This window comes from Neolamprologus multifasciatus, chromosome 13 (genome assembly GCF_963576455.1).
Source record: "Neolamprologus multifasciatus chromosome 13, fNeoMul1.2, whole genome shotgun sequence".
Lineage (NCBI taxonomy): Eukaryota > Metazoa > Chordata > Actinopteri > Cichliformes > Cichlidae > Neolamprologus > Neolamprologus multifasciatus.
In genome coordinates, this window is record NC_140451.1 from 25,317,400 (window position 1) to 25,341,164 (window position 23,765).

Here is a 23,765-nt window from a genome sequence, read left to right on the forward strand (position 1 = left end):
TTCGTCAGTCTACAGAATATTTTCCCAAATGTCTGTGAGATTATCGTTTATTTATTTATATAGCACATTTAATTACAAAAGCAATGTTAACCAAAGTGCTGTACAAAAATACAAAATAACTAGTACCAAATAAATTATAATATTAGTACCAAACACCAAATACCTCTCATACTGTATTAAAAGCCAGTGAATACAAATGCATTTTAAGATGAGATTAAAAAGACTGACAGTAGTTGCCTGTCTGATGTGTAGGGGTAGATTATTCCACAGTTTAGGTGCTACGGCCCCAAATGCTTGATCACCTCTGTGAACTAGCCTTGACCCTAGTATGGCTAAAAGCAAAAGCTCATTTGATCTAAGAGATCTAGAGGGCGGATATCGCTGCAAGAGGTCAGACAATTGCCCGGGAGCCTGTCCATTCAGGGGCTTTGTAAGTCAACAATAAAATTTTAAAGTCAATTCTGAAGTGAACAGGGAGCCAGTGAAGAGAGGCAAGCACCGGCAAAATATGTTCACATCTTTTAGTTCATGTAGCTGCAGCATTTTGGACCAACTGCAGTCTTGCAAGGCAGGTCTGGCCAACTCCAACATATAAGGAGTTACAATATTCCAGCTGGGATGTAATAACAGCATGGAGTGCCCATTCAAAGTTTTTAAAAGATAAAAATGATTTCACCTTAAAAGCCTCAGTTTGAAAAAAGACCAATGTACAACTGAGCTAATCTGTTTTTCAAAGGTGAAATTGCTGTCAAATATAACCCACAAATTTTTGACATGCAGCTTTATAAAAGACTCAAGACTGCGCAGGTTAAAATGAGAGGTGCTGGGATTGACACTTTGTCCAAAAATTACCACTTCAGTTTTGTTGTCATTAAAGTTAAGGAAGTTAGAGGCCATCCGGGCTTTAATTTCACCGAGACACTGAAGTAAGGGCTCCAGTGGAGCAGGACAGCTTCTCTTCAGTTGAAGACAGATCTGAGTGTCATCGGCGTATGAATGGAAACAAATGTTATATTTTCAAAAAATTAGACCTATGGGCAGCATATAAATAGAGAATAAAATTGGCCCCAGTATAGATCCCTGGGGAACACCACAAGTAAGGGGAGCTGAGGAAGAGATAAAAGCTCCAAAGCTCACAGAGAAAGTCCTGTCAGATCGGTATGACCTGAACCACTCTAATGGAATGCCCTTGATGCCGCAGTGCTCCAATCGTGAGATCAAGATGCTGTGGTCAACAGTATCAAAGGCAGCTGTCAGATCCAAAAGCAAAAGCACAGCTCAGTCTCCTGAGTCAGCGACTAATAAAATATTGTCAAGAACTTTTAAAAGTTCAGTTTCAGTGTTGTGAATAGCTTTAAAACCAGACTGAAACCTCTCAAGAACATTCTGTCTATTTACAAAAGAACTAATGCAATCTTTTCCAAGATTTTCAATTGGAAATAGGTCTGAAATTTGAACGGACAGAGGAATCGGGATTAGGTTTTTTTTTTTAAGTAAAGGCTGTACATGTTTAAAACAAGCTGGCACAACACCTGAAGTAAGGCTGCTGTTAAAAATCCTTAAGATGTCAGAAATCTTTTTTTAATGCGTTGGAACAACATTATTGGGACAATATAATGTCTTCACGCCATTACATAGTTCCTCCATCTGATCAAAACACACAGGCTCAAACTGATAAAAAACATCAGAGCAGGTGAATATTTTAGAAAGGTCATGTGAAAGCAGCGCAATCATAAATCAAAGCTGTTTTATCTTATTGATAAAAAACTGCAAGAATCTTTCACAGGTTTTTGAGGAACTGTTAATACAAGAAGCTGGGGAAATATTCAGAGCAGAGTGAATAATTGGGGGAAAAAAACCCTGAGGATTGTTGGAACTGTTCTCAATAACATAGAAAAAAACACTTTGACTTTTCTGCTTTTTACGATTTCCTGATACCTGTCTCTCAGCATGAGAAAAGACACCTGCAGCCTTTTTTCCGCTTATGATCAGCAGGCCTGCACTCTCGTCTGGCTGAACAAGTGGTCTCATTTATCCATGGGATCGATTATGGTTTCAAGCTCATAGTTTTAAAAGGAGAAACCTCATCAAGGACAGCTCTGCATTTATCATAAAAATTAGATGTCATCTCCTCGGTACTAGAGCCAGGGGGAGATCTTAAAACTTCTTTAAAAGCAATAGAAAATTGTTCTGTTGCAGATGGCTTAAACACACGACAATGATGTTGTGGAATAAAAGGTGTAAAATGGCAGTGAGATAAAAATATATCGAACAACAGGACAGTGATCACAAGAAACAGTGTCGCATATTTCCGTGTTTAAGACTGGTAACCCTAAAGATAGCACAAGATCCAACGTATGACCCTGTTTCTGGGTTGGTCTCGACACAAACTGAGCAAGACTGAAGGAGTCTATCAAACTTTAAAAGTCTCTGGCCAGGGGATTGGAGGGACAAGGTGTGTTGCCCCTCCAATCCCCTTGTTGTCCCTCGTGAAAATTAAAATCTCCAACGATTAATATTTGATCATAGCTTAGCACGATACCAGCTAAAAAGTTTCAAAAGTCTTGAATAAAATCATTGTGATATTTTGGAGGTCTGTATAGAGCTGAAACACGTGTTGGGCAGGGATGCCCCAATTCAAACATCAAAAGTTCAAAACCTGAATGAGAGTCAGTTAAGAGTTGTTTGCATGCGAGCTTCTCCCTAAAAACACCACCACGCCCAGTCATCCTCGGCACGTTAAGAATTAAAATCAGCTTTCCTAAAAATGAGTTTAATCACAGTTAATTCACGATTTTATAATGGGGCCAATTACTTTTTCACATAGGTTTAGGTAGCATTTTTTCCCTTAATAAATGAAATCATCCTTTAAAAACTCTATTTTGTATTTACTCTTGTGAAATGTATGTAATATTAAAATGTTTTTTGAAAAAGGAAAATAGTATTAGTAATAGCACTATATATGCACTGTATCAAAGCCAAAAATAAAAATATCCCAAACTCTAAAATATTCAAAGGACTTGAACTGATTGTTTGTTTTTTTGGTGGCTTGGCAGGCAGTTATAGCTAAAACGTAAAGACAAATGTTTATTACAAAAGCACTCGAGCAAAATTTTAAGCTTATAACCACACTCCAAACGGTTACGCTTCTGCTATAAAATGTATTTGCACAAAACTTTTAAGGTAGATTGCAGACAATTCTTAAAAGGATAATTAAACTTCCTACCTGATGGGGTTGGATACGTTGGATGTTACAGGTGAAGTCAAAGTAGAGTTGGAACTTGTCAATGTCCTTGTTTTTATTTTGCTCAGCGCCTGCTTTTGTTTTGTGGCCTTGGACAGGTTTCGCCTGTTCCTTTTCCTTTAATGCCGACTTAGACACAGAAGACTGTATGCTTACAAAACTTTTCTCACATCTGGCACAAAAAAAGAAAGACATACAATATTAATAATTCATGAAGATACAAGAAAAATGAATTTTATGATTTTATGTGTATGTAGACAGACTCCTACAATGTCTTCACGTAGGTGAGTGTTTCAGGATCTTTGGCCATCATATCAGCCAATATGTGCTCCACACCTGTGGCCACTTCTTCCACTGATGACAGACCTGTCACACATATACACACATCAATAATGTACTTTAAATGAGTCTATAAATCTTTATTTCTAAATTCTAAATTTAGAATGTGATTGTGTGTGTCTTCATCTGCATTGCATAACCATTTAAATCATTGGGTAATCATTGGCTGATTCAAGCAATACACAAAACAGCGCAGACCATGACAAGAGTGTGCACATGTTTATCAGTTACCTTCAGTACCAGGTTTTATCCATGCCCTTAAATCTAGAGTGTGTGGTGTGTTCATCAATGCAGAAGCAGCGTCCTCAAGGCCAAGTGCTTTGGCCCTGCGAGCTTTTGTCAGCTTGCTGCCTTTCTTATAGGGGGAGTACTGCAGGCAAAAACACAAACACTGGACTGAGCTAGTTATTAGTGCTAGAGCCCTTTTCATGTGTGGAGAGTCAAGAATGAGCTAATCTTATTACAGTTAATTAATGGATAACACTTTGGAATACAAATTTGATTCTGACCACATGATCCAGTTCATCAGCTGAACGGCAGTTCCTCAGGTTTTGTTCCAGTTCAGCTGTTAACACCCCATCTTTCTTCAGGGTCTGAACCACAGACTGAGTCCTCTTCGCCAAAGAACTGAAAAACAAATATACACATAGAAGAAAGACAGATTATCAACTGTGCAGGACAAACACACAGAAATCAGACAAATACAAATCAGCCACATGCAACTATTTCAGGCTTTAAAGCTTGACATATAGCACCATCTAGCTGCAGGACTCAGTACAGTCAGCTCATGTGGTTTCACAAATATAATTCCAGTATTCTAAAATGTTCTTTCCATGCTTTTAACATATTGAGGGCATGAGTAGTGTAAGTAGTATAAGATTCATCCATCCATCCATCTTCTTCTGCTTATCCGGGGCCGGGTCGTGGGAGCAGCAGCCCAAGCAGAGAAGCCCAGACCTCCCTCTTCCCAGCCACCTTCTCTAGCTTGTCCGGGAGGCATTCCCAGGCCAGCCGAGAGATATAATCTCTCATGCCTTCTCCTGGTGGGTCATGCCCGGAACACCTCACCCAGGAGGCGCCCAGGAGGCCTTGTCAGATGACCAAACCACCTCAACTGGCTCCTTTCAATGTGGAGGAGCTGCGGCTCTACTCTGAGCCCCTCCCGAATGGCCGAATTTCTCACACCATCTCTAAGGGAGAGGCCATCTCTGAATCTTATGAAAGTATAAGATTCATATTTTTTTTGTTTCATTGAACATCTTACATTCACTTACCATAACTCCTCATAAACCATCTGGACATCTCGAACAGCATCAGCATCCATGTGGTTAATCATGTCTTTCCTGTAGCGCACCATGAACGGCACAGTGTTCTCCTCACGAAGCAGCATAATGATGTTTGCACATACCCATCGCTCCACACATGTCAAGTGGGACAGCACCTGGGGGGAATCACACACACAGGAATTGCAACTCTGCATCTACTCTACATGCATATATATATATACACACACAGTTAAGCAGGTAGGCAGAAAGACACAAATTAACCTTCAGCAGAGAGCATTTGATTATATTTTATATGCAGAATTCTGGATCTTTGTGTGTATTAACTGATCACTGGTTTTTAAATATGTCAGTGTGCATTAAGAATGGCTACTTATGATTTTCAAACATCAGTAATGCAATACACTAAATTTGAAAAAGCAGTTGTGACTTTTTTAAAGTGGCATTTCTCTCCAGTAACTTATCACCAAAACTGCATATGCGAATCACTGTCACATAGCCTAATTTAATTCTTGAGTCATAACTTTATGCAAATGAAGGTAGAAATATGCTTTTTGGCAGGTGGTGGTGGTCACCTTCAAACTGTTTGTTTATTAGAGCATTTATTTTCTGTCTGAAACTAAGCTAGGTGTCTTTTTACCACCTGACAAAAAACAAACAAAAAAAAGAAACAATTCCCACACAATATATAAAAATACCTCTATCAAGTCCCAGTTCATATTGAGTTCATTCCTCAAAGACTGCGCTTCAGATGATGGTAAGTTAGTCGGCTTTCCCATGCAGGCAGCACTGGTCTTTTGTTTCTTTAGACAGGGCTCATCAAAAGTAAAATCCTCCGCATCTACTTCCTCTTTCTTCACTCCAAGCCCAGCTTGTGAAGACCCCTCATCTGCCCATCTGTCTCTCTGATAGGATTCTGACACAATAAATGACACCCTCTACAAGAAAAGAAGAGAAAGAAAGAAAAACAAGGACAAGATGAAAGAAAACATAAAAATGCAAACACGAGACATTTAGAACATGGACATTTTCTGCAGACATCAACTCAGAATGTAAATATTGATGTAGTACATTGTCCAGTTTTATAAGTTTTTAATATTATAAATACAGCCACAGTTTTGTGTAATTAATGGGTCACAAAAGTTAACTTATAATTACATTCTAATATGTTTCATTTGGCTGTAATTATAAACACTGAAAATTTGCCTTACCTCTTCCTTCGTTCTGACACTTGTCCCACTCTCTTCAGCCCTCGTTTCCTCTGGACACTCAGTTTGAATTCCTCCTGTTTTTTCTCTATAATCGTTATCCACTTTTTTCCCCTCCATTCCAGCCAACACTGAGGCTTCAGAATCCTTTGGACTCTTAGCAGCCTGTGTTTTTCGTCCTGCTGCAGGTTTACGTGGTGCCCTTAGCTTAGGTTCTTTAGGCACTTTGGGAGCTTTAGGTTCTTTGGGTGCTTTTGCCTCTTTTGGTTTTGCAGTTTTCTTGGCAGTTGTTTTCTTTTCACCAGTTGCAGTACCTCTAGCAGTTTTGTTGGGGGCTTTTGACTTTGGCTTTGGTGGCCTCCATTCATCAGCATCCTCATCGCTATTCGCCGTTTGGGAAAAAGATCTGATGGTGGAGTAAAGAAAAAGAACAAAATCTGTCAATTATAACACCAGAACCAAACTTGAACCTTTCTAATAACTTTATAATGTTTTTCACAGGTGTTTAATGGATTAATAGTTAGTAACATCCAAGCAACCAAACAATTAGTGACATATTTAACAATTACCACGTAATACCCCTTTCTAAGGCCTCAAAAAGAAGGCCTTAAACTTCAAATTATCCAAAATACAACACCTGTTTTGTCACTATAACTAAAATAGAACAAATATAACTTTTAAAAGAGCTTCATTTTGTTTCCCTTAATGTCATTGTCTAGGAATCCGTTTCCTGATTGGTCCATTAAAGTTTAAAACACATTACACACAGTAACTATTAAAAAATAGATTAATACATGTTAAGTATTTATCTTATTAATAGAATTAATACTATTACAGATGATAGCTGTTGCAAAAAAAGCTATTGTAAGTTTATATCTGTAGATGTCAGTTAGCAATTTTGAAGACATTAGGGTTTAAGTGACCTTAGCCTGTGCCTGTCATGTCTTCCTATGTTTTCATCAGTTTTGATTATTTTAAATGTACAGCACTTTGGTCAACAGTTGTTGTTTTAAATGTGCTATATGAATAAATTTGACTTTGACTTAGATTATCATAAAGGACTAGCTCTAGACTTGGTGAAACTTGTTTGTTGTCTGCATGCCATCTTATCCACAAGATCCTGAAATTCTAGTATCTTAAAACTCCCAAAAGCAGAACATACAGAAATCCACTACTTTGTATTATTGACCATCAGGTAAACCTCTTCGATTTAAACCACATAATGCATTTTTTAAGCTTCGGTTTTTTAAAGCTATGATGTAATTCACTTACTGCACACTAATTTATAACTCTCAAGGGCTTTTTCATTGAATAGAGAAATCTTTTAAAATACAGGATTTAACAAATGTTTTAAGCAACCTGTTATGAAAACAATGAAACATTATTTTTCTGCTCCTGACCACAAATACTGTACGGCCCTACTGACTGGGTGAAATGAACGAGTAAAAACCACTTACAGGTCGGAGTCCACATCGTTGTACTTTACAGCGTTGACAGTAGTCGCTCGGGGTCTTCGCATCATCTGTTAGAGAAGGTATTTTGGTAAGAAGCATTACATCAAAATTCATCGTTAAAATTATATCACATTGTGTAAAATTAACTGGCTTTAACAATAACAGTGCGCTGTCAGTGCCGCTGGGCCAGAGTTAAGTCGCTAAACAATACTCAGCCCATTGTATTCAACCATAGGACCATTTATTTTTGCTGAACTTGAATTGTACGTGTCTGCTAGCTAACAACAGAATCGCCGTTATGTTTGTTAGCTGTTTCAAATTTGCCGCTACATGATGAAGCAAGCAACGTTAATGGCATAACGAAGCATTTTAATTCATGACACAATTTTTCCGCACGGCATAAAGCGTGACTACCTACTATACCTTTATACTGTTGATAATACTCAAAGTATTTGTGGTTATTGCGCTGGAATAGCACTTTGTGCAGTACAATGACTGCTTCCTGCAACAAAATGGACTGAGCCAATCACAGCAACCAAAAGTCTTAAAGGGCCAAAGACTCTTCTTCCTTTTTATTTGTTGTGTAAGGTGCACACTGCCACATACTGCAGAGAGGTGGTCAAACTCATTTTAGCTGAGGGGCCAAGTAGAGCACAGTCTCAGTTTCGTGACTTGTGAATTTGTGAATTGTAAACGAGAGTATGTTTGCAGCTGGCTTTATGGCATATGTAATTGTAAGTTTCCCTTTCAGAAGGAGATTCGTTTGTCCTTTTTAAACTGTCCTGTCGGGCAGCTTTTCCAATCTGAATTATCATCTGAATTTACTGTTGTGCCAAAACTATTCACTTTTCCAAAATTAGCTTAATAAATTCTCTGTATCTCTATCATCTTGTTTGTGTTTACCTTTTTCTTTTATCTATTTATGTATTCATTTCCTTTTTTTTCTTTCTTTTTTTTACAGTTTTTCTCCATCGCTTTGGCTCAGTTCTAACAGCAGAAATGTCATTCTCGCTACTCTTAATGCAGAACTCAAATCTGTGATGCATATTCTTACTCATATAAGACATTCTCCTTGTTTTTACACACACTCCTATTGTGTCTACATTGTTTCTACCATTATTTCTACATATACCTCATATGCCTCACTACTATAGAAATTTGTTTCTGTGTTGATGCACTTCTCACTACTCACTTTTCTGAATTCTGTATGGATGTCTGAATCCTCTGTATGTATGAATATGTATGAAAGAGCAAATACACTAACACTATGTCAGAGGTTTACTTGCAACCAATAGAAATGCATACTTGACATGGATTTGAACTGACATTTGGTGAATGTGGAGGCCATATGACTACAATGTTTTTCCAGTCTTCTATTGTCCAATTTTTGTGAGTCTGTGCAAACTATAGCCTCAGTTTCCTGTTCTTAGCTGACAGGACTGGCCTCCAGTTTGGTCATCTGTTGCTGTAGCCCATCTGCTTCAAGGTCATATGTGCTTTCAGAGATGCTCTTTTGCATATCTTGCTTGTAACATCACTGGTGTCTTTCTAACAGCTCGAATTAGTCGGGCCATTTTTTTCTGACCTCTGCATAAAGTTTTATCATTTTGCTTTTCTCCATTTCTGTAATTTTGTAAGTAAGTAAGTAAATTTATTTATATAGCGCTTTTCACAGATAAAAAAAATCACAAAGTGCTTTACAACACAGGAAATTGAAATATAAAACAGTAAATAAAACAGCAAATAAAACAATGTAAAACAATAAAACTATAAAAACAGCATAAGAGGAAATTAATCCAATGCTTTTCTAAATAAAAATGTCTTCAGCTGTTTTTTAAAAGAATCAATGGAGTCCGTGCAGCGAAGAGACAGTGGAAGAGAATTCCACAACCGTGGTGCCACAGTCTGAAAGGCCCGATCACCACGAGTTTTAAAACGAGTGCGCGGTAACACCAGCAGTCTCTGATCTAATGACCTTAAAGCCCGAGAAGATGAATGCGGTTTCAGCAGGTCAGATAAATATTGAGGAGCTTGACCATGTAGGGCCCTAAAGGTTAGAACTAAAATTTTAAAATGAAACCTAAAATTTATAGTCAACCAGTGAAGGGAGGTGAAAACTGGAGTGATATGAGATCTTCTCTTGGTGCCTGTTAAGAGACGTGCTGCAGCATTCTGCACTGTCTGAAGACGATTTAAAAGTTGGGACAATGTTAATGACATTCAGGCAGTAATGCCTGGACTGGAAACAAACATCCTTAAAATATTACAACATACCAAGCTTCTGTGTTTGAATGCAAACAAATGTGCTGTTTGATCTAGAGCCTGCACTTGTGACTGAAGAATAAATACATTTTATTTTGATTATGTAAGTAATGTAACTTGCAAAACAAAGTTGTGGAAGGCCTACACTTAATTTTAGAACAATAAAATCTGAGACTTTGTTTCATTGTAAGATTATAACAATGATGGCAATATAATTGTTTGTTGTTCAGCAGAACAGTGTCCAGTATGTTGGCTGTTATACTTTTTTGCATTTGAAAATAAAATAAAAGTTGGGCTGATTTTAACATCATTACAAAAAGTGTTGTTAACGGGTTTTTTAAATCATACTTGCATACAGTGAAATTTCAAGGATGATAAAACATAATGTGAATTTTTGTGTGTCAGAGGTAAACAATTGCAAATTCAGAAACATCAAGTTATTCTTAGTACTGTATACTTGCAATGAATAAGTTGCCCTAAGAGTCATCTTAAGTAAGCTTAAGATTATTTTATTTTGAGGCAACGAGTTTGCATAGGTTTTTTTTTTGAGTTTTTTTTAAACTAATTACCACTTACAGGTTGGAGTCCACACCTTTGTACTTTACAGCATTGACAGTAGTCGCTCGGGGTCTTCGGATCATCAGTTAGAGAAGGTATTTTGGTAGAAAACATTACATCAAAAGTCACTGTTAAAATCATATCACATCTATGTAAGTAAAATTAACTGGCTTAACAATAACAGTGTGCTGTCAGTCCCGCTGCGTGAGAGCTCAATTCAGTTCAATTCAATTTTATTTATACCGTGCCAAATCACAGACTTTTGTAAAGTTTTAAATAAATCCTTCTCATTTCCTTGTGTTTTGGAACACTTAATATTAGGCCTATATTTTTGCTGTACTATTTTGAAAGTAAGTAAAAAAAACAAAAAAAACAAAACAATTTGATGTCTTAAAATTACAAATTTTGACAAATGTGAAAAAGGTTTTGATTGTTGTAGTCTCTTTTGAACAGGTTAGTCTGTGTTATGAAAAATGCCTTAACCGTTTTGACAGCTGCATTAAGAGTGGTGAAAATTGTTCCAAAATTATTGAGAACAACTGTAGGCTTATGGTTGAAGTACTAGTTGCCACTAGTACTTCTTGTTTTTTAAAAGTGGAAGATGTTATCAGAACGAGTGTGTAATCAATACTTTACATGGATGACTCAAAGTTATGAGCACACTGTCAAAACTCTGCCCTGAAACTCTTCACTCAGTGCTCAATTTGAGAGTTAGAGGCCAGCCCACTTACTGAGTCTAAATAATACTGAGATTTTTATTAAACAGAGCAGAAATTAATTAAATTGAACTTTCCTTTTTCTCGGCTGTGTGCACACAGCAAGCAATTTGGTAAATGTACTAGTTCCTCTATAGCACTTGTCAGCACTACTTGAACACTCAAATCACTTCATACAACATGCTTCCTTCACCCCTTCATGTTCTATATAACATTCACACTTGATGTAATGGAGAACAATCTGTAACTTGTTTAGTATCTTGTCCAAGGATTTTTGCCATGAAGACTGGAGCAGTCAGGGATCAACGTACCTACCTTCTGCTTGCTCTACTTTCTGAGCTACAATCTGTTTTGGATTATAGTGAAATTGTCACAGTTCTGGGTCATTTTGACCCAGCTTTCTCTGTTTCTTATGTTTTGGTGTTTTTCTGGATTATGATTTATGTTCTGATTATTTAGAGATACTGTTTTGATTATTGTTATTATTGCAGGTTTAGTTCAGTGTCAAGTCTGTCTCACTCTGTCTAGTCCGTGTCTTAGTAAAGTGTCTTTTTTCCTGTTTTACTTTGAAGGTTCACGTTCATGTCTGATGTCAGTGTGTTCAGTTTTAGCCTAATTTCTCCCAGCGGTGTCTCTCTCCTGTTTCCCATTGCCTGATTACTCCTCTGTGTATATAAGCCCTGTGTTTTCCTTTGCTCTCTGTTGCGTCGTACTCTCAGATTGTGCTTGTGTGTTTCTGTTTCCAGTCGTTCATTGTCAGTTCATGTTTTGTTTCATCACCAGCAATAAAGCTGAGGGGTTTTTTGAGTTGCAATTCAGTGTCCGAGTCCTGCATTTGGATCCTCATCTCCGCCTGCCCGCACACAGAGCCCTGACAGAAATGCCTGTTAACTGAAAATTGAAATTAAGCTATTGTTATATTATATTATATTATATTATATTATATTATATTATATTATATTATATTATATTATATTATATTATATTATATTATATTATATTATATTATATTATATTATATTATATTATATATGTCTTAGGGTGATTTGCTTTGTGTACATATACACATGTGGCACAATAACATGGTAACAGGGAGACTGTGTGACCTGAGTGTAAATAACTTTTTGTGTTCCTCTATGCATTACACAGATCAGGAAAGCCCCAAGCAAGATGATACACATGAAACTATCTTCTTCTTCTTCTTTTGGCTGCTCTCTTTAGTGGTTGCCACAGTAGTTGTCCTATTCCTAACATTATCCTCTGTCACATCAACCCTCCTTCATTCCACACATCTTCTATCTGGTTTTCCTACTTTTCCGCTGCCTTGCACCATCATCTTCAACATCCTTTGCCCAGTATATTCACTATGTGTACATTCAGCCTTGGCCCTTTACATTTGTCTCTAAAGCACTCAACTTATACTTTCCTTCTGATGTACTGAATTCTAATTGTCCATCCAGCTCACTCCCAATGAAAACTTTATCAGCTTTAACTGTGCCACCTCTGGCTCAGGGTTCTGTCTTTTTGTCAGTGCTATCATTTCTAAACCACATCTCACTACCTCGTCTCTTGCAGCTTCTTACAGATCATTCCTGAAAAAAAGTGCATCAAAAAAAATAAACAAGTACAATTATATAAACAACTACTATACTACTGCTGTACTATTGTATATTACAGGAAATTCCCACTATATATGGTTACAGTATATATGCTTATGTAATTAGTCACATCACACAGCTGTGATACCAGAATGAGAGCATGTGTTACTATAACCACTGAAAAAAAGCAGGAAGTGATTTGCTAGAAAACACTAACACAAAGTAAAAGATATGTGGTATATAAGTTATAATACGTACAGATGAGAAATGCATAAACACAACAAAATGTTTTTAGTAGTGAAGTATGTGAAGTATATGAAACATAATGATAAAAGACCAATGTAAGGAAATGTCTTCCTCATAAAGAGTGGTTGGAGTGACATTTCAGATCGGAGAACTGTGTCAAAGCAATCAAGAAAAACTGTTTTTAAAAAAATCCCCAGTATCACTTCCTATTGCTCTGCTCAGCCTCAGACTTTTATCAATTTCTCATTTACAGTTTTCCTCTGGTACATTCTTCTTCTGATATAGTAAAATCTATACTCTGTATTCAGCTGCTTCTTATGTTTTGTTCCCTTTGTTGCTGAAAAGTACTCTATTCCTCTTCCTCTTCATTGGGCAGACTAGATTTCCTGATAAATGTCCATCTGACCAGGCTCCTCTAAGTTTACAAATTGTTGTTGTGGAACTAATGTTGGTATAGTTGGTCTGACTCAAATTTTGGATGGAAGTCTTCAATACAATATGTGAAAGTATTCAAAGCTGTTTATTATGTTATGCACATGAGAAAGAGCATTTCTCATTTGTTGACATAACTTATAAATGTTTTCAGACATTTACAGTACTGAAAATATTCATTTGAATTTGTTAGCTTGAACCATCTCATTTTTATCATAGTTTCATTTTAATGGAGAGAAACAGAGTATTAACCAAAAATCCCATATTTCACTGAGTGAAATAACTATTTGATCCCCAAGCAAACCCTGGTTTAGTACTTGGTGGAGAAACCTCAAAGCTTCAGCTCCCTCCAAAGATTTTCTATAGGATTGAGGTCTGGAGTCTAAATAGTTCACGCCATGATCTTAATGTTTTTCTTCTTTAGCCACTCCTTTGTTGCTTTAGCCACATTTTCTGGATCACCGTCATGCTGGGAGGCCCATTCACAACCCATCTTCAGTGTCCTACCTGAGGGAAGGAGGTGCTTGTCCAAGGTTTCACAGTATATGGCCCCATCCGTTGGCCCCTCAGTGCATTGAAGTCATCTTCTACCCAGCTGCAAAGCATAATGTGCCCATCTTTGTGCTGGACTATGGGGATGATGTTCTCTGGGTCAGGGTTAGAGTTGATACCAAAGAGCTTGACTTTGCTCTCATTTCATCCTCCTTTAGTATTGTTGCTGATCATGTCCATCCCTTTGTGAACACAGTGGCTCCTGATGGTTGCTTCTAGTTGGTAACTCCCATGTCCCAAAGCTCAAATCATCTCAAACTGGTTTCTTGGACATGACAGTGAATTTAATGTATTCAAATGGCCTCCACAGTCACCAGACAAAGGTGCTCCAATACAGTGCTCCAATACAGTGTACAATATGTGTAATAATAAAAAAATGACAGGGAAAAAGTATTGAACACGCTTACTGAAATTTATTTAACACTTCGTACAAAAGCTTTTGTTGGTGATGACAGGTTGAAGAGGCTTTTTTTCATTGTCTTCCTGAAATGGCCACCCTCGTTTCATTGTCATCAACCTGGTAGATGACACCAGCATTTTTATCAAGAATGTCTTGGTGCATTTTTCCATTCCTCCTTCCTTCAATCATAAAGTGTGCCAGTGTCGTATACTGAAAAACAACCCACACCATGATGTTCCCACCACTGAAGTGTTTGTTGGGTGAAATCCAGCCTCCTTTTATCTCCAAACATGGTGTGTGTTATGGCACCCAAATACACCCATGTACACCTCTTCATGGAAATGGGGTCTACGTGGTGTAAATGTACATGGTATACATAAAAATCTACTGAAAATGATTTGATAGGGTTTCCCCCATTAAATATAGTATAGTGATTTTAAAGAGCGAAAGCAATGATACTACAGAAGCCTTTCCCTTTCCCTTACTCTTGAAAGAAGGTTATCTCCATCGCCCACATACTCAGAAAATCAGTTTCATTTTGTGTAATGTTTGTAATTTCAGAACCTCTTAGGCTACCAGAAGAATTAAAACAAGAGCACAGAGACTCATTATTACAACTTCAACCAAACCACTCACAACTGATTTTGCAATCTCGTTTGATTTTAAGTTATCTGACTTGCAGTACTGTCTTGCCAAATCAGGTGTCCAATGTACTTTCACTTCCTTAGGCCAGTTCAATTGGGTCTTTGTTTTATTACTCTGACGTCACAACAAATCTAAATCAAGAAATACCTCAATGATTTTACAATGCTGCATATGTCTAAATTGTAAGAAACTAAGCAGTGTCCACACTTCAGATGACATTAAGTGGTGGAAATTTACAACCGATATAAAGAGAGGAAAAAGGAAGTCTGTAAGCCGGATGTGTGGATATTTATTTGAAATATATATATATACCAATATTACTCTTTCCTTTTTAAAAAAAAAAAAAATCTCCAATGTTAAATATATGCTAATGATATATATTTAATATAACAACAGATTTTATAAATGAGTGTTAACTGGGGGTCTGCTTTTTGAATGGTGAATGAAAAACTGTCTTTTTCAAGAGTTAAGTTTGATTCAAGGATGTAAAGACATTACAGGAGTGGGTTGGAAGCATAATTGTTCCTCAATTTATAGCTATTAGTAGAATTTTGTTAATATTAGATTTAAATTTAGAAATAAAGATAGAAATATTTTATTAAAGACATAATCAGTAGTACAGGTATTTTGAAAACACAGTATGTTGTTCATGTTGTTAACAAAGTTAAATTATTTACAGATATTTAATAAAATTCAAAGATATACCCCATTTACTTCACCATATAAAGAGCTCAATTGTTTTTCCAAGACTAAACGTCTGTATTCTCTGCTCCTAGTTACAGATGATGAACTATTACAAACAGCCAATCACAAATTCAGTTTGTGAAAAAAACGCCAACCAGAGTAGAGATTGGCAGTGCGGGATTCCCCTGCCTTCAGCTTTCAGTTCCTTCTGCCTTTCTTCAGTCATAAAGGTAAAATTTGGCTGAATTCGGTCACTAATACTGTGAATCACTTTTCAGTCTGACCTAAGAGAAGGTAAACAACCCGTTTCCGTGTTCTTGTGTGTGTTTGTGTGTGTGTGTTTATGAAAGCATGTTATTATTCTTTCTGTTTTATTTTGTAATTAGCGTTTTTTTTTTTTATATATATGTATGTTTGCCCCCAGGTTTGTGTTTGCGTGAAGATGTCCGACCCCGAGACTCCAACCCAACCTCTAATTGGCGCTCCCAGCCATGAAACAACCGTCAATGTTGGAGCGCCAGGACAGAAGTAAGTGTTAAAGATGTTTTTTTTTGTTTGTTTGTTTGTTTTATTTTGTGTGTGCGCGCGCGCGCGTCACAAGCATCAGGTGAGGGATCACGGTGCGAAAACCAAAATGTGGGTGTCCTAAACGTTAATTGAGGTTTTGAAACTGTCGTGTTGTTTTGTTATAACAGGATACTGACTCAGTAAAGCTCCGGTGTATATGTTTTATTTTTGTTTGTGTGCGTGCGTGCGTGCGCTAAGAATAGCTGCTTGCCTGCCAGACATCAGCAGGCAAGCAGTTTACAGTGTCACAGTTTGGGGATCCTGCTCCTTTTTGGGGCATAAGAAAGTCCTATAATGAAAATAATAAAGAAAATTTCTTTTTGTTTTTTGTTTTTTTGTTGTTGTTTTTTTTCTCTCTCTTTCTCCTTTTTTTTTTCTTTTCCCCTCCTTTGTATATACTCATTTAGGTATATAAATATGTATGTATAGACATAGATATGTGATTGTTTATATAATGTAATTATATTTTATGTATGTTTCACGCTAATAAGAAAACTAATTAAAAAATTGTAAAAAAAAAAAATATATATATATATATATATATATATATATATATATATATATATATATGCAAATGAAATATATACGGTATTTGTTTAAAAACAAAACTGTATTTAATGATTTTAGGAAAAATTTTTTTTATAGAATCAGTAAATCAGAAGTCAAAAAACTTCTTGCTGAGGACGTGTCAATAAAATTAAGGATTGTCCAAAACCCGCCCTGGTGAAAACAGAACTCATCTTAGATGTTCACTCAGGTGTCTGCTTGACAACAGCTGATGTCATTACTTAGTTACGTATACACATGAGCACCGTGGACATAGTTCCTGTTATATAAATTTTTTCCCCAGTTCTGAGCCAACAAAAATTCTAAGTTACCAATCAGGTTCTTCATTCTTCATATTCTTTTATGTCCATAAACCTTTCTGCCTACCTACTCATCATCTTTCTCCCACTGAAGGTTTTCATCCTGAAGACCTTCTAGTGCCAAATAATATTATTTTAATCCTACAAGCATTAATAAAGAAATATTGCTTTCTTTTTTTTTTCAGTGGCCGCTCTACCCGGGCTTATAAGGTGGCAGGATTGACCCTTCTGGCCTGTGTGCTGATTGTGGGCCAGGCGATGACCGCCTACTTCCTCCTCAGCCAGAAGAATGACATCAAATCTCTGGAGGATCAGAACAACAAACTTGAGTCACAGGTGTCACGAAGCAACTCTGGTGAGAATGCTATGCTGGGAATTAGCAGGATGCAGCAAAAAAGCTTTATTTAAAACAAACTGCTTAACCGCTAAACATTAAAAAAGATGAAAAAAAAGACAAAATGTCATGAAACTGCCCTGTTACCTGTAAAGAACTTAGACTGATAATGAATCAGTGCCTAGAATTGTATTGAAACCGAATTACAGCTCTCTGTTGTTGTACAATTTATTTTTAGTGCCACTCTCTTTTTTCTGTATTTTGCTTTTTGTTTTACCTCTGTCTCACATACACCTTTCTCTCCCTGTCCATAGCTTCTGCACCCATGAAGATGCATCTGCCCTCGAACCCCATGTTGATGTCGGACCTTGTGGACACGGTAAAAAAAAAAAAAAAAAGTCTGAAACTGGGCCTTTGATTTTCAAGTTAGTAAGTCTCAGTTCAAATCTAACCCTAAACCTAATTTTGTCAATTTTTTTAAAGTTAAGTAAGTATAACTTTAGTGAATCCTGACACACTTCTAAAGTCCCGCATTTTTCTCATTTGTGGTTTTTTAACTCATTGTGTTGCAGGACTCTTCAACTGGAACCCCAGATGATTCATGTATGTCTTAAATATTTGTGTTTATGTATTCTGTATATGTGTTAATTATCTTCTCATCTGTTTATGGCCTAGAGAATGCTTTTTTTTTTTCTTTTTTTCTTTTTTTTTAACAAAAATGCTCTTTTTTCTGTCCTCATATGTGACCTTAAAGTTCAATAGTCAGAAAGATTAAACTGTTACAGTTTGTCTTTAACAAATTTATAAAATGTGGATCAACTCATCCCCTCTCCCCTGCTCTCGCAGCCCCTCCTCCCACCAAGTGCCAGCTGGAGGCTTTTGGCGTGAAGCCTGTGCAGGTGCCAGGTTTCAAACCTGCCTGTGAAAAGGATGGCCTCTACAAGGCCCAGCAGTGCTTCGGGTCCGTTTGCTGGTGTGTGAACACAGCCACCGGGGAACAGATCGATGGAAGCTTGCGCCAAGGACAAGCCAATTGCAATCTGTCCGTCCGTGCTGGTGAGACATGATAACAGATCTTGAGTATTAAGTTCAAATTAGAAAAAAAAAATTCTTGAAAATGCCATGTTCAGTTTCATATCAGCATTTTATTGTTGCATTTATGGTTTATTTCATGTAGTTATTTAAATCTACAACCCACACGTCAGAGATTTCAGTGAACCTTTTTGCTCACTATTTGTAGAGTTGTGCACGATTAATGAATTTGTGTATTAGGTTTTAGCATGATATTGAATATACTTTCAGAGACCTCAGGTTTTTTGTTTTAAAAATATTGATCTTTCATAAGAGGATTGCAATGTAATTCCGATATGCATATACAAATCTGGATTCATCTGGAGAAATCTAAAACCTTTGAATGATTCAATTATTGATTACATTCAGGATCTGATTTAAGCTACAGTGTCACTTACAGTCCCACATCTGTCTTTCCAGGCACCATGATTAAAATGCTGAGTCTTCCCAGTGAGGACAATTAAAACTGTGGTGAGTAAACAATCATATTCTTCTGCCTTACTTTATATGATCGCTATAAGCTACAGTTTCTACAATTAAAAAGTGCATTTCACTATCGTAGGGTATTTCCCTACAATGTAATGTGCCTTGGTGCTATATAAATAAAATTGAATTGAACTAATAATTTTGGAAAAGTACAATTGTCTTGAATAGCGAATTTAAAACCATTAATCATTTATTAATCATGCTTTTGTTGTTGTTGTTGTTTTAGGCAAAAGAAGTCGCTTCAGTCTTTTCCAGAAACCAGTTTCAGCTCATCTCCTAATATCGTGTTACAACTTTGCCGAATTAATCACCACAGCTGCACTTAATAAGCTAATGGGGTTTTATATATCGCTGATAAATTACCAGTAACCAATTACCTGCTTGCTATCGTTCCTATTTTATTGCAACCAATATTCTACTGACAGCAGAGCCTTTTGACCGTGATTGGAGATTTTTAATGGCTATTAAAGATGAATAATTATCAAATAGTGTTTAGTGTGCAGCCTTAAAATGCTTTATTTTAATGTTGATGATTGGACAAGAATGTGGTTTTTGTGTTGGGAGGCACACATAAATAAAGAGGAAAAAATAAGAGAAGCTAAGCCAAAGTACTTAAAAAAAATACTTTTAAGAATGGATTTCTGACAAAATGTAAATGCAGTCCTCCCAAACATCAAAGGCTTGGTCTTTTAATTTTGTCATGTTTGGCTTAAGGTAAAATATAATAATAATAAAGCTGTTATTACAAGTTCTGAAGGATCATTTGGACGCAATCGGGATACATGAATAGATTTATTTGAACAACCCAAATAAAACCTGTTAAAAACAGTTCTGATGGTTTTCTTTTATGATACCAGCACAGTGGGAATTATAAACAGTTCTGTTTTTGATGTGTAGGGGCATAAACACACAAAAACCAAAACTGCTAAAACAAAGCTCTGTCAAGTTGAATCAATATCCCACAAAAATTATTACTTAAAAACATGCAAAGATAGGACAAAAAAAGAGACACTAAAACATACAATATGGAGACAGTAACACAATGATTGTCAATAGGCACATGTTGTTTCTGGATTCCAGTCACCAAACATACAGTACACACGTTTGCCTGAAAACTAACAAGCTGATCACAAGCTGAAACAACGTCTTTCTCCTTCATGGCTTGTTTATCTAATTTCTGTCAGAGATCTAATTACGCAATGGTGTGAAATGTTCATTTCGATGTTGCCACCATGTTAAAAACATCACAGTGCAGTTTTACAGTGCTTTCCATAGACATGAATACATTTTTAATATTACACTAAAGCTGCAAAAACAACAATATATTTTGTAGAATCACCGAATACTATAGTGTTTACTGATTTATCTTTGAAAAAGCGGATTGTCCACATTTTTGTATGTGGATAGTAAAATATCCGCTGTGCAAAATGAAAATTCACACTGAAATGTATGCTGGTTTTGCCAAGTGGCACCACTATTTTGTACAACTTTACACACTGGATTATTAGAGATGTGTCTCCTGCAGAAGAAGCAGCATAGTCTATGGATAAAACACTCAGTTTTACAGCTTAAACCTCTAATACTAAAAAAGTACAACTCATAAGTGCATGATGTAATCAGCACATTCTAAGAAAGTAAAACTTTTCACTTTTCATTCTACAGATTTCAATAAATGACTCCAAAACCATACAAATTACTAACGGCTTTAGATTAAAAGAGCATAATCGATACATGTGCAAACGTTCAATTTCCAGCATATAAAAAACAGGCAGCCAACTCTTACAAGGCTTTTGAGATGATACTGTTAACTCCAGACCATAGTAGGCACTCTTAATGTACACTTTACATGAAATGCTTTAACACACATTCCCCAGTTTTTCTAAAAGTCCAAAGAGCAAATTAAATCTTAATAAAGAAAAAGAATTGCTTTGGCATTTGGCTGTTTTCTTGCTCTTAGAATTTTTTCAGCATTGTGAGGACACAGAAAAAGCAACATAATTTCTGGCAAATTGAGTGTTTTTCTGAGTCAATCATGGAACAACTTGTCAAAAAAAAAAGAAAAAAAAAAGAGACAGGTCTCTGAAAAGTGTTAACTTATACAGAGATTAGGAAATACAATCCAGTAGGAAAGGGGAAGGGTTCTGTACCTGTAGATTGACATTACTCCGCATTACAGACACTGCTCTGATAACTGTAAACAATGTGAAAACTAACAAAAACCAAAAGATTTGACAGGTTTTGCAGAGAAGAACTGTGTGATGTAAAGCGAGGCAATTTTACACCCTGAGCAACAAGGGAAAAAAAGTGCTAATTAGTTAAGGCTGCTATTATTGATTTCTGACCACTAGAGGGCAGAAGATACCAAAACACACAGAATTCAAGTCCTGTTTGAATTTTCATAAAAATGCAATGCGTTTTCTTACAATAAGCTTATGCTAGAGAGGTCAACAGAACCAGAGTTTACAGCTACATATTTGTTGGTCTTTCAATTAAGTTTTAGAAAGCATGTCCTGTAATGAAAGACAAGGTTGGCTTCAGAAGTCAATCATAGCAGCAGTGAGGATTTACAAAAGTAGCAGTTTGTCTAAATTTCAACCACTGACATTTTTCTGCATTCATATTAATGAATGCATGAATTAATGAGCCGTCTTCTGCAGGGGGTCAACTAAATTAAAAAAAATATATATATAAAAAGGAAAAGAATAGCTGTTCTTTTCACTCTATACCAAATTCAATAGTGTAATTATAAATTTTTTATATATATTATTTAAATATATTGAAAGTAAAAAAATACCACATTAAATTCTGATAAGTTTTAAGCTTTTTCTATATCTCCCATGTGGAGCTGTACTGGCACACTCTTTGTGAAGATGTCTGACGCTCGCTTTGCTCCGTTGTTTGGCTCCAATTTTCTTCCTCCTTACTTGTGTCCTCCTTTCAGGTTGCGTATGTAGTCTTTAATGGTGTTTTCGATGTTGGGAACAGCATAATTTTGAGCTGCATACATCCCTGTACACGTGCCTATGGCAACGCCTAGCAGCGCTGAAGAGCGAAGTCTAGCAACAACGTACCCAGCAAGAAAACCCTTCAAGAAAGGAGAAGCCAGCAGACTGCCCCCCTAGAGAGAGGAAGAGAAATGAGACCTGGTCTGGTGTTTTGATATAAAATTATAGGTCGAGGTATATAACTTAACTCTCAAAATAATTCAAAGCAAAGTAATCTATGCTCTCTCTCCATATTTACTAATACTACTACTAATAATAATATTTGATTTGTGAGCCTTACTGGAGGAACTCCAGCCTGTATCTCATCTTCTACCCGTTTCTGAATGTCCTCCAACTGGTCTTTTAACTCCACGAGATCCTTGAGTTGACCCAGTGGACTCTACACAAACACGTAGGCACAGAGACAAGCAAACAGGTTAGTGGAGGCAACCAGGGTTTTCTAAAACATGGAGTGTATCTAAAAATAAAACATTTGAACTTCCTGTATTATGACCAAGCACAGCAAACACTGACAATGAACTTGAAAATCCACTGAAAATATATGTTCTAAAATCATCTAGGCATATGATGGATGTTCTTTCAGAGAGTGGGTTGTCTGAGTTTTAGTTTTGTTTTTATCTTAACAGGTGACTGCAAATTATCCATTTCTAATAAGAGAAAGTACACCACATAAATTAAAAAGAAAACACATACTAAGATGGTTTTTGCTAATACTTGTAATTGTGAACAGTCAATTTCTACATTTGGAACTAAATATTAAAGTGGTTCTATCTTATTACCCCTTATTAGTTAAGTTGCTTTTAGGCTTATATTTCCTCGTGTTTCCCTGAGCTCTTTGTAAAAACACACTGCATTCCACAAACCAGGTAAAACGGGTAACTTATACAACAGTGACCCTATGCCGATGGTAGTAAAATAAACAAAAAGCATAGAGAACATGTTGTAACAGATACTTGTCTCTTAAAACCATTCCCACATATCCGTTGCCCTAAGCAGGCATGACACCTTTTAGAGAACAGTAACATTATTTTCGACAGGTTACTAAGCTAACTGTGTTTTCTTTTAGCTTATTTAACAGTAGCAATATTTCATTTTAAGCGCTGTGGGTCGTGTTTTCGTTGTTTGCTAACTGACAGTCTCAAGGTGAACAGACCTTCCAAATCTAGTTCTTCCCATCAACGTTATTTTAGCAGCTAGCAAAACGTTTGCTGTTATGAAATTGACAATCTCTTCATTTTCAGCTTATTGACAGTGCTATGGATTTGGTTGAATGCACAACAAATGTATTTCTTGTTTGCTAATTTCATTCGGTTAAACGGAAAGTAAGCTAACGGTTTAGCTAGCTACCTCTAGGACGCTACACTTTGTTTGTAGTGATACCCCAAGCTGAAGCTGACGGCTAATGCTGAATGACAGCTCAAGTTAAAATTAACGCCTATCCACTATTCAAAGTTGGCTTAACATTAAAAACTTGGAGACACACCTTGTCATTAGCCATCTTTCCAGTCCGTTGATGCACCTCTTCTTCTTGTTCTCGTGGATTTTCTTAATAATGAACTCTACTGCCCTCCACTGGTGTATTCACAGACCACTCTTTTTCTTCTTTCGGCTACTCCCTTTAGGAGGCAGAAGATCCTCCTTTCAGATCATCTGTTTCCATGATCTCACCCTATCAAACCAGCTTTCTCCTTTACTGCATCTATTAGACTAACCTGTGGTTTTCATTTTTTACTCCTGCCTGGCAGCTCCATACTCAGCTCCAATGCTCCTGGCTTTGGTTCCCATCCACCTGGTCTCCTGCAGGCACAACACATT

At 36.6% G+C, this 23,765-nt stretch overlaps 3 protein-coding genes across 4 annotated transcripts in view; 1 reads left to right on the forward strand and 2 right to left on the reverse strand.

The window, feature by feature from the left end:
- Positions 1–8,068, reverse strand: part of srbd1 (S1 RNA binding domain 1) — a 58,942-nt gene extending 50,874 nt beyond the window's left edge. Inside the window, exons 1-9 of the mRNA XM_085182535.1 lie at positions 7,952–8,068; positions 7,532–7,596; positions 6,078–6,480; positions 5,565–5,804; positions 4,858–5,024; positions 4,093–4,210; positions 3,815–3,953; positions 3,514–3,610; positions 3,227–3,416 (exon numbers count right to left, since the gene is read on the reverse strand). Coding sequence (XP_085038661.1) covers positions 3,227–3,416; positions 3,514–3,610; positions 3,815–3,953; positions 4,093–4,210; positions 4,858–5,024; positions 5,565–5,804; positions 6,078–6,480; positions 7,532–7,596 — 1,419 coding nt within the window. The 5' untranslated portion in view covers positions 7,952–8,068. The remainder of the gene's footprint in view (positions 1–3,226; positions 3,417–3,513; positions 3,611–3,814; positions 3,954–4,092; positions 4,211–4,857; positions 5,025–5,564; positions 5,805–6,077; positions 6,481–7,531; positions 7,597–7,951) is intronic.
- Positions 8,069–15,802: 7,734 nt separating this feature from the next.
- On the forward strand, positions 15,803–19,773 carry cd74b (CD74 molecule, major histocompatibility complex, class II invariant chain b). Of its 2 annotated transcripts, XM_085183150.1 has the most exons (8): positions 15,803–15,915; positions 16,046–16,149; positions 17,240–17,409; positions 17,703–17,767; positions 17,961–17,991; positions 18,235–18,444; positions 18,880–18,930; positions 19,172–19,773. In XM_085183150.1, exons 2-7 carry the CDS (start codon positions 16,064–16,066, stop codon positions 18,921–18,923), a joined length of 606 nt encoding a protein of 201 aa, XP_085039276.1. In that variant the 5' UTR covers positions 15,803–15,915; positions 16,046–16,063; the 3' UTR covers positions 18,924–18,930; positions 19,172–19,773. The 2 variants fall into 2 exon arrangements, with proteins under 2 accessions (XP_085039276.1, XP_085039274.1); XM_085183148.1 differs by lacking the exons at positions 15,803–15,915; positions 19,172–19,773 and having other exon boundaries at positions 18,880–18,931.
- On the reverse strand, positions 19,495–23,645 carry LOC146505644 (SLC35A4 upstream open reading frame protein-like). Its single transcript, XM_085183151.1, has 3 exons — positions 23,434–23,645; positions 22,231–22,329; positions 19,495–22,063 (listed from the first exon to the last, which is right to left on the reverse strand). Exons 1-3 carry the CDS (start codon positions 23,446–23,448, stop codon positions 21,866–21,868), a joined length of 312 nt encoding a protein of 103 aa, XP_085039277.1. The 5' UTR covers positions 23,449–23,645; the 3' UTR covers positions 19,495–21,865.
- Between the last annotated feature and the right edge of the window lie 120 nt (positions 23,646–23,765).